Source organism: Gadus chalcogrammus, chromosome 3, assembly GCF_026213295.1.
Source record: "Gadus chalcogrammus isolate NIFS_2021 chromosome 3, NIFS_Gcha_1.0, whole genome shotgun sequence".
NCBI classification, from domain to species: Eukaryota; Metazoa; Chordata; class Actinopteri; order Gadiformes; family Gadidae; genus Gadus; species Gadus chalcogrammus.
In genome coordinates this window covers 25544919-25554909 of record NC_079414.1, presented here as the reverse complement: position 1 = coordinate 25554909, position 9991 = coordinate 25544919, and the positions used below count along the sequence as shown (strand labels likewise).

Sequence of the window (9991 nt, the reverse complement as noted above, 5' to 3'; positions counted from 1 at the left end):
CTGAAGCTGTGAAATGCTCTTTCCCTTTGTGGGGATAACACACCTTAGTTAAAGAATCAGACAAGCAAAATGTAGTAGGGTTGCATGAAGTTTTTATTTAAGCGATTTCAGGGTTCAAATAGTGAGAGGGAGTAGAGAAGACCATGGAATCTGGAGATCTTCATTCACTGGAGGATGAGGTTGATTCTCCTTGCTTTCCACAATCAGAGCCCCCTGCCGTGATCAGACGTACACACCCAGTCAAGTCCGTGTATGGTTGTGTGTGTTCGGCGGGTCGGGCGGGGGCTTGAGGGAGGCTGAGCAGAGATGTGTCTCAGAGATGGAGGGCTGGTGAGGGGAAGGCAACTGGGGAATGGAGGGAGTCGCATGGCAGACAGATGGTGATAGAGTCAGGGCTAATTGAGAGAGAGAGAGGGGGGGGGGGGGGAGAGGCAGAGAGAGAGCGAGAGGGAGAGGGAGAGAGGGATAGAGAGAGGGAGAGGCAGAGAGAGAGGGAGAGGCAGAGAGAGAGAGAGGGAGAGAGAGAGAAAGAGAGAGAGAGAGAGGGATAGAGAGAAAGAGAGAGAGAGAGAGAGAGGGATAGAGAGAGTGGGCCAATCAGCCGCACTGCCCGCACCGGTCTACCACGCCATGTTTGAATCTTCGAAATCGACTCGTCGTCTCCTCCTCCTCAATCCTCCTCATCCTAGTCTTCATCGCTCTTCACTTCCTGTCAGCGCAGGCAGATGGCGAGAGCCAGGGTTTGCGGAGTTGAAACGGGGGGAAGGCGAATCCTTGTCAGACTCGCTCCCTCTTCCTCTCCTTCCTGGACCTCCCTCCTCCTCCTCCTCCTCCTCCTCCTCCTCCTCCTCCTGCGCCTCCTTTGGGGTCACCCCCCGCCTCTGCCTCTCCGGGCGCTCTCCCCCTCTTTCTCCCCCTCAGAGGGCTTCACTTGCTGGACATGGTGTAGCAGCCATGCTGGTGCCACTGCATGTCGCGGATACGCCTGATGGACTGCATCTGGGGGTAGCGGGCGCCAAACTCGTTGAAGTGCCTGTACTCGCCCTTCTCCAGGACGTACTGGCTGCCACGGTAACCGGGGAACTGGTAGCCCACCCAGCTGTTGGAGAGAGAGGGAGAGAGCGTGAGAGGGAGGGAGAGAGAGCGGGAGGGAGGGAGAGAGTGAAGGAGGAAGGGATTCAAAACATATTAAATGAAAAAGTGATTTATGCTACGGCGTCTTGAACTAAAGTGGCCAAATGCATCTGGCGTTTGGGGATCGGTCGCATCACCACAGGGACACACGCACAGCGGGCTGGTGATGGAGACATCACAGGACGCAGACACTACCCGGCGCCTGACGTCAGACACACTCTCATGTGTGGGACTTTGTTAAAACCTATTCTTCCCTGGCCCTTCCTGCCCAACCCATCATACACCTAGCACTCAGAAGTGGCTTCACACTCGCACTTGATCAATGTCTAACACCTGATGCCTTCATCCCTTGTTTTTCTATAGCTAGCTCTTATGAACAGGAAAAGGGTGTGTATTATAGTCCTAAAAGTTTATCTTTCTGGAGCTAATGTGTCTGGAGTGGATGTAGGCAGCTGATGCCTACATCAGCCATCAGCCATTTTTTTATAAAAAGCTGTTATGAACAGAAAACAGGAGTATATATGCCAGAGTTATTTCTGGAGATTAACCCGACATCCATTATCTTCTAAGACTAAGAGACCCATGAATGTATGTGTGTGTTTGTGTGTATGTCACTCCTAGCTTCTCTACTTGTGCTCCTCAGCAGGAAATGAGTCATGACATCAACAACTGCAAGCTGTTATCTAGCCCTGAAATATTTTCGAGGTGAGGAGAATTCCAGTCGGTGTGCTTATGTGTGTGTCTGTGTGTGTGTGTTCTTGTGTGTCTGTGTGTGTGTGTGTGTGTGTGTGTGTGTGTGTGTGTGTGTGTGTGTGTGTGTGTGTGTGTGTGTGTGTGTGTGTGTGTGTGTGTGTGTGTGTGTGTGTGTGTGTGTGTGTGTGTGTGTCTATGTGTATGTGTGTATACTCACGTTCCACAGCTGACCATCACGCTGCCGACCCTGTCGGTGAAGCCGTAGGAGAACAGGCTGGGGACATCATCGTCCATGATCTCCATCTTACGGCCCTTGAACTCTCCGACCTCGTACAGGCAGACCTTGTGCTTCTCGGGGTCCTGGGGGGGGGCAGAGCAGGGGGTGTTTGGACGGTGTTTGGAAATAGTACTTAGTATCGTGTAGCTTTTTATTCTAGCTATCCATGTTGTATACGGGGAACGGGTTAACCTAGCGATTGTTAGTGCTTGGCACTTGTTTCTATGAACATCCTTACTGTATGGAGAGTGATATATTGTTGTTTCTCTTCTGTTTCTTCTGACAAATGTACTTATTGGAAGTCTCTTTGGATAAAAGCGACTGCTGAATGCCCTGAATGTAAAATGTGAATGAAGCCAACGGAGGCTTCCTGGGGAGCGTTTGATCTGCCCCTCAGAGGGGAGGAAGAAGAGGGAGGCTAGGCAGTGTGTGATCTGCCCCCTCGGAGGAGAGGAAGAGGAGGGTGGCAGGCTCACCATGCGGCAGGGCCTGAAGGACAGCAGGTAGTCGTTCCTCTGGCAGTTGCTCCAGGAGTCCCAGCGGGGGTACTCTCCCTTCTCCAGGATAAACATCTCTCCGCACAGGTTCATCTGCTCGTAGCCGACATAGCTGAGGAGAGGAGGAACGGGAGAGAGGAGAGAGGAGGGAGGAGAGGAGGAGCAGGAGAGGAGGAGAGTTGTCAGAGGGATGTCTGTACTGAGAGATGTCAATCCCAGCATCTCTGCTGATAATCTGCCGAGAAATCGAATCTGTGTTCACATGTGTGTGTTTGTGCGTGTGTGTTTCTGTTGTTGTGTGTGTTTGAGTGTTCTTGTGTGTGCGTCTGTGTGTGTTTGTGTTGTTGTGTGTGTGTGTGTTTGTGTCCTCATGCTTATGTGAGTGTGTGTGTGTGTGTGTGTGTGTGTGTGTGTGTGTGTGTGTGTGTGTGTGTGTGTGTGTGTGTGTGTGTGTGTGTGTGTGTGTGTGTGTGTGTGTGTGTGTGTGTGTGTGTGTGTGTGCGTTCACGTTCAGGTGTGTTTGTTTGCAGTGTGTGAGTGTCTTTTCGTGAGAGGATGTGATGTTTGATGATGTGTCACTGTATGTGTAAGTCCACCACATGTACTAACCACCACTGTGTTCCACCACGCTGTGAGTCAGTACTTACGGCCCACACTCCACGCGCAGGGAGCGCACCTTGTCCATGCCCATGTCGCACACGTTCATGCACTCTCCGCTGATCTCAACGCAGCGGCCCTGGAAGTTCTCCTGGTCGAACACAAACATCTGGAGCAGGAAGGCGGGAGGAGTGGTGGTCAGATGGAGGCATTTTTACACACATGAATATACCTTCACCAGGAGATTCAAGGATGAGCGAGGGAGACAGAGAATGAGGGGCCAGGGAGAGAGAGAGAGAGCGAGCGAGAGAGCGTGAGAGAGAGAGCGAGGGAGAGAGAGAGAGAGAGAGGGAGAGAGAGAGAGAGCCACCAACACGCTACACTGCCCTTAGCGTAGCGTGTAGAACCACGCAGGCAGAGTAAATCAGCAGCTTCGGGCAGAGAGCTCAGCATGGGGGCCTAAACGAGGCCCCACATCAGATCAATAGTGTGGATCTCTTTGAGGGGAGGGGGGGGGGTTGGTTGTTTGTGTTTGTGTGTGTGTGCGTGTGTGTTTGTGTGTATACCTTGTAAGCGTGTGTGCCCATCTCGGACCTCTTGCTCAGAGGGGTCTTTCCGTCGGTCTGGGAAGCGGCCTTGGACTTATCAGCAGACATGATGACTGGAGAACCAAGGAGAGAACAGAGAGGAGGAGATCAGAGGAGAAAGGAGGAGGACAGAGGAGAGGAGATCACAGAGGAGAGGAGATCATAGAGGAGAACAGAGGAGAGGAGATCAGAGGAGAAAGGAGGTAGAGGAGGACAGAGGAGAGGAGATCACAGAGGAGAACAGAGAAGAGGAGATGAGAGGAGAAAGGAGGTTGGTAGAGGAGGACAGAGGAGAGGAGATAACAGAGGAGAGGAGATCAGAGGAGAAAGGAGGAGGGTAGAGGAGGACAGAGGAGAGGAGATCACAGAGGAGAGGAGATGAGAGGAGAACAGAGAAGAGGAGATCAGAGGAGAAAGGAGGTTGGTAGAGGAGGACAGAGGAGAGGAGATCACAGAGGAGAGGAGATGAGAGGAGAACAGAGAAGAGGAGATCAGAGGAGAAAGGAGGAGGGTAGAGGAGGACAGAGGAGAGGAGATCACAGAGGAGAGCAGAGAAGAGGAGATCAGAGGAGAAAGGAGGAGGACAGAGGAGAGGAGATGAGAGGAGACGAGAGGAGAGGAGAGCCGAAACAGATCAGAACACAATGCAACACAAAAGGGACACAAAAACAACATGTCACGGAACAATGGAGACAGAGATCGATTGAAATAACCAAAGGCTGCGGCTGTGTGTGTGTAACCTATTGTCTTCTGAATATAGCATTGCATCACTCGTTCTTCTATTTGCAGGATGTGAACCAGTGCGCAAACAGTGTCGTCATACGGCAATCACTAGACGCTGTAAAAAATATATTTCTGAACAATAAACCCTGCTCGCATGGCTTCAAGCGATCGATGAATCGAAAAAAGGTATTCTGAGCCGCCGGAAGATCTCTGCAGCTTTACCACCCGCCAGCATCAGGCATCTTTATATTTTACTTGTTATATTTACTGCGTACATCAATGTACTCTGTCTGGCTTACATCTGGTTACACTCTGTGGCTCACTGCTGCTGTTCTATGCTCTACTTCTATGTTTTTTGGATGACTGTGGCTCACCTGTGGCTGTAGAGCTGGAGCTTTGAGACTGTGTGTGTGTGTATGTGTCTGTCAGGCCGTCATTGGCTTATATACGCTGGCGGACCGAGGGGGGGGATTACCGACACAGAAGCAAACGCTGAGCCCACATCAGCCCACAGAATAGAAATACCCCATCATCAAAGAGCAGGGGAGGGAGGGGCGAGAGACACCGGGCGGGGCACAGAGCAAGAGCAAGAGAGAGAGAAAGAGAGAGAGAGAGAGTGGCTGGCAATCAGAGGGATAGGTCGAGAGAGGGAAGAGACGGGTCACATGGAGAGAGAGAGAGAGAGAGAGAGAGAGAGAGAGAGAGAGAGAGAGAGAGAGAGAGAGAGAGAGAGAGAGAGAGAGAGAGTGAGAGAGAGAGAGAGAGAGAGAGAGAGGGGGACAGAGAGAGGCTGGCAAATAGAGGGATGGTTAGAGAGAGGGAGGATATGGGGCACGCAGAGCAGAGGGTGGGCGAGAAAGACAGAGTGTGAGGTGCAGTTAAGACAGAGAGGCAGACGGAAAGACGCAGAGAGTGCTGCGAAGAGAGCGAGAGAGAGGGAGAGGGAGAGAGATAGAGGGGCAGAGAGAGAATGTTAATGATCAGACAGGAGCAGGGGGGGAAAAGTAGAACAATAAGGTGTGAGGGAGTACTGTAATTATATTCATGTGTACTCTTCATCCTCCCAAACATCGCCCTACAGCCTTATCCTCCTATCATTATCAGGCAGCATTCTGTGATGAGGTGTCTGTCTCCTGTGACTCATTTTTGTGATCATTATTCGCCGGCGTCTTGTACTCTGTTGATATTACACCTCGCCTGCAGAGCTTTCCCTGCAACCCAATGAAGGCACAGGAGATGATACAATAACTGGTACATAGCAAACATATTTTCATTTAATACCTTTTTAATTCACTTTATTGTAGTGAGTTCATTGAGAGTGTTTTTTTAATTAGTTCTCGGTGAAGTAGTTCTGACAATGAGGTTTGAAGTATCTGACATTTCCCTACATTTCACAGTCTTCGTTATATTGTCTACATATATCTATAGATCTATAGATATATGTAGACGATATAAAGAAAACTGTTATTCTATCTATATCTATATATTCATATCTATATCTATACAGATATAAAGATATAGATATAGATAGAATAACAGTATAACAGAAATTATCTTTCAAAAAAATGGCCGCTAAGTTGATGTTCATTGCCTGTATAAAAAATAAACCTAAAACCCAAACCTCAATTATAGTTTTATTTGACACTCATATTCCCTCCCGCTTCCTGTAGTGAACGCGGCATCATATAGATCTGATTAAGAAGTGGTCAGAGAAAAAAAGCAATATTCCGAGAAAAGCAATATAAACCGGACCGGCCTGGAAGAGATGAGAAACAAAGGGAGGTACCATTGCAGCAAATTAGATTCCACTATTAATCACAGCCCGGGATAGCATCTCGAATGAGGGGGAGACGTAGTGAACACCTACACAGCAAGTCACATCTGCTACCTGGCTGATGTTTGTACGAGGCGACGCAAGCTTACAGGTTGTCAAATACGAGGGATGTGTGTGTGGGTGGACGAGCTGTAAGCTTCGACAAATGACTCGGCAGCATCAAGGATCGGGTGAAAGCTCATTAAAAGTCGTGACATAGAGGGGTGCTGGTTGCCTTGCTGCGCAGCCCACTGGGCCTGAGTGACCTAGATAACACTTCCGTACCTGCTTCCCTCCTTTGAGCCCGGTAATCACTACCCCCCCGATAGGCGGGGCCGCGGTTTGACTGGCATCTTGTCTCTGGGAGTATATTTAGATCAGTGCCTGTGGGAGAATAGAGTGTCGACATGGAGATGTGATAAAACGTCAGGATTTCTTGGTACGTTGAGGATCCCTAGTGGATTGCCTACGCACGACTCTCTCTCTCTTGACACAAGTCTGCCGTACATGTTCACTTATTCAGTGATTCAAGTGTCTAAGCAGATGTTTGCCTGCAAATTATAATGTATTGCCTTAATCTCTGGATGAAGAGTTATTTAGTTAGTTAGTTGGTTGGTTGGTTGGTTGGTTGGTTGGTTGGTTGGTTGGTTGGTTGGTTGGTTGGTTGGTTGGTTGGTTGGTTGGTTGGTTGGTTGGTTGGTTGGTTGGTTGGTTGGTTGGTTGGTTGGTTGGTTGGTTGGTTGGTTGGTTGGTTGGTTGGTTGGTTGGTTGGTTGGTTGGTTGGTTGGTTGGTTGGTTGGTTGGTTGGTTGGTTAGTTAGTTAGTTAGTTAGTTAGTTAGTCAGTCAGTTAGTTAGTTGGTTGGTTGACACAGGTTCTTTGTGTAGCCTTCGGACTGCAGAGTTGCTCACCAGCTTCCGCAAAAGACTGAAGACTCACCTGTTCAGAGTTCACCTAGACTCACCTGTTCAGAGTTCACCTAGACTCACCTGTTCAGAGTTCACCTAGACTCACCTGTTCAGAGTTCACCTAGACTCACCTGTTCAGAGTTCATCTAGACCAGGGGTCACCAACACAGTGCCCGCGGGCACCATGGCGCCCACAAGAACCACATGAGGCGCCTGTTCTAAAAATAGCACTACTCATTCTTGATCAACTATTTCCCACCTTTTTTAAGTCATTGTTGATAATTATTGTGAGAAATCATTAACATGACTTAATTAATTAACAAGTCTTCACATAGATGAGTATCATAAATCATTACTATCAATATATAACTACAGGCTAACTGAGCAAATTTGTTATTTCAGAAGAGTGTATAGAACTGGGTGCCCTTCGCATGACTCAGTGCCCATGAAGTAGCTCTCAGGTTCAAAAAGGTTGGTGACTCCTGATCTAGACCCTCCATATCCTCCCACTCCCATCCCTCCTACTTATTGTATGTTGTACGTCCTGGGAAATTAATGAACGCACTTATTGTATGTCATACTAAGTTATAGTAATTAGTTGTATAGCATCTAGCTTTCTTTGTTCTATGTCGGGAATGGGTTAACCTAGCAATTATTCGTGCTTGGCACTTGGATCTATGAACATCCTTACTTCCGACAAATGTACTTATTGTAAGTCGCTTTGGATAAAAGCATCTGCTAAATACCCTAAATGTAAAATGCAAATGGTTAGACACATGATACAATTTGTCTGATGCTTACACATACAAATACATTTTAATATCTATAGCTAATGCTAATTTGCAAGGCCTTTGCCACCATCGTAACATTAGATGTCATTAGGATGTGTAATTTTGAAACACACTGACAGCCAGATGGTTGATGATGGCATTGACGCTCTGAATAATATTTGCAGTTAGCTGTTGAACAAACTGCTCCATTAGCATTTGAGGACACAAAAAATATTAGCATCTGCTACAGTATGCACCTGTTACAGCTAGCACACAGGTGTGCTAACACACAGGTGTGCTAGCTGCTCTATGAACATATGAATATATTAAGTGTGTGTATATTGTGTGTGTGTGTGTGTGTGTCTGTGTGTGTATATTGTGTGTGTGTGTGTGTGTGTGTGTGTGTGGGGGGGGGGGGGGGTTAGGGGGTTCAGAATGGTCATCATTGGAATAATGCTAGAGCAACTCTATGCTAACAAAAAGTGCAAGTGTGGAATTCTTCAATAGCAGCCTATTACAAAAATGTATAATAAACCCTATTCTGACATGCTCTGGTAGCCACATGTTACTCCAGAGAAATAAGATATCATATTAAAAATCAGCAGGTCAATTAGAGTTCAATGACTGTACATTATCAACTTTATTACAGCATTCCTCAACTTTGGGGGATTTAAATTCCGGCAGTATTTGGGATGCTAAAGCCTCATTATACTCCGATAGCTCGCAGCCATTGTTGCTACAGCTCTGCTGACGAGTACGAATGGGGCACACAACAGAGGCTGCCCTGCCTCTGTTGAACGGACCCCCCCATTCAGCGTCCCTGGCGCACTGACTCTATCCAGCAACAGGCCAACAACGGTGCGCCATGTGCTGAGTCGACAGCCCTCATGGGACCGAGGCATCAAAGGGGAACGTAGGGAGAGGGGAGTGGGGGGGGGGGTCCGATACAGTAGCGCGCACGCATATCTTTACGCACAACTTTACGCACACGTGGTTTGCGCGTTCATGTCCCCCCACCTGCAACCATGCGCTCTGTGAACGGGTGCGCGCCTGGTGGTCTCTGTCCCGACAACGATGGGAATCGATAGTACACGCCGGACTGCGGACGCGCGCACCGAGCGGGGACGCCGGTATAAAACGGGCCGCGCCAGATTATCACGCAAGTCTGTAAAAAGGATTGAAGGACAGCAGCGGGCGAAGAGCATCCAGGTGAGCGTGGACTAATTCAACAGCATAAAAGTTGGACTTTGCTTTGGTGTAACGATACTCTATAAATATATTGCTTCACAGAAGTCCATTTTCAAACTTAATAGTACAATAGGCATAATACCAAAAAGAAAAATAGTCTGTATGTTGATTTGACACTTATATACACTCATACATGAGACTACATGCATACATTTGTAATAATTGATTGATTAGTACCTATATATAGTATCAATAGTATCTATGTTGCATAAATATCTTATAGTTTGTTTGAAAAATAAGTGTTTTCATTTTTTAAGTAGGTCTACTTTCATCTAAATATAGTAAATACTCAGTATTTGTACTAAATGTGATCAATGCCTCGATATTGACATTGATATTATTAATTAATATACACGTTCAATAATGTATTGATTTCTGTGCAAAGCTTGTTTGCCTGCTGCCACCCACTAGTGTCCCGGAATCATGACATCCTGATGTAACGGAGACATGGGCCTCCATGTGTCTGCCAGCTCCACCTCCATCACATTAGCCACGCAGAGACAGGATCCTCCACCGTTCCTAAATGTTCTGAATCTCTCCTCTCTTTCCCTCTCTCTCTCTCTCTCTCTCTCTCTCTCTCTCTCTCTCTCTCTCTCTCTCTCTGTCTCTCTCTCTCTCTGTCTCTGTCTCTGTCTCTCTCTCTCTCTCTCTCTCCCCTTCTCTCTCTCTCTCTCTCTCTCTCTCTCTCTCTCTCTCTCTCTCTCTCTCTCTCTCTCTCTCTCTCTCTCTCTCTCTCTCTACAGAC

General features: G+C 47.8%; 1 protein-coding gene across 1 annotated transcript; it reads right to left on the bottom strand.

The window, feature by feature from the left end:
- Positions 1-927: 927 nt before the first annotated feature.
- LOC130379888 (beta-crystallin B1-like) lies at positions 928-3854 on the bottom strand. The gene is made up of 5 exons (XM_056587018.1): positions 3765-3854; positions 3249-3367; positions 2581-2713; positions 2045-2187; positions 928-1099 (listed from the first exon to the last, which is right to left on the bottom strand). The coding sequence occupies exons 1-5, from the start codon at positions 3852-3854 to the stop codon at positions 928-930; spliced, it is 657 nt and encodes a 218-aa protein (XP_056442993.1).
- Between the last annotated feature and the right edge of the window lie 6137 nt (positions 3855-9991).

What these genes read in the sequence shown, in the direction of transcription:
- LOC130379888 (XM_056587018.1), bottom strand. Translation starts at nt 3,854, where the DNA reads ATGTCTGCTGATAAGTCCAAGGCCGCTTCCCAGACCGACGGAAAGACC. An exon ending in TGGGCACACACGCTTACAAG is followed by an intron (nt 3,368 to 3,764) that starts GTATACACACAA and finishes TTCCTGCTCCAG; the next exon opens with ATGTTTGTGTTCGACCAGGA. An exon ending in CTGCGCGTGGAGTGTGGGCC is followed by an intron (nt 2,714 to 3,248) that starts GTAAGTACTGAC and finishes TCCTCTCCTCAG; the next exon opens with CTATGTCGGCTACGAGCAGA.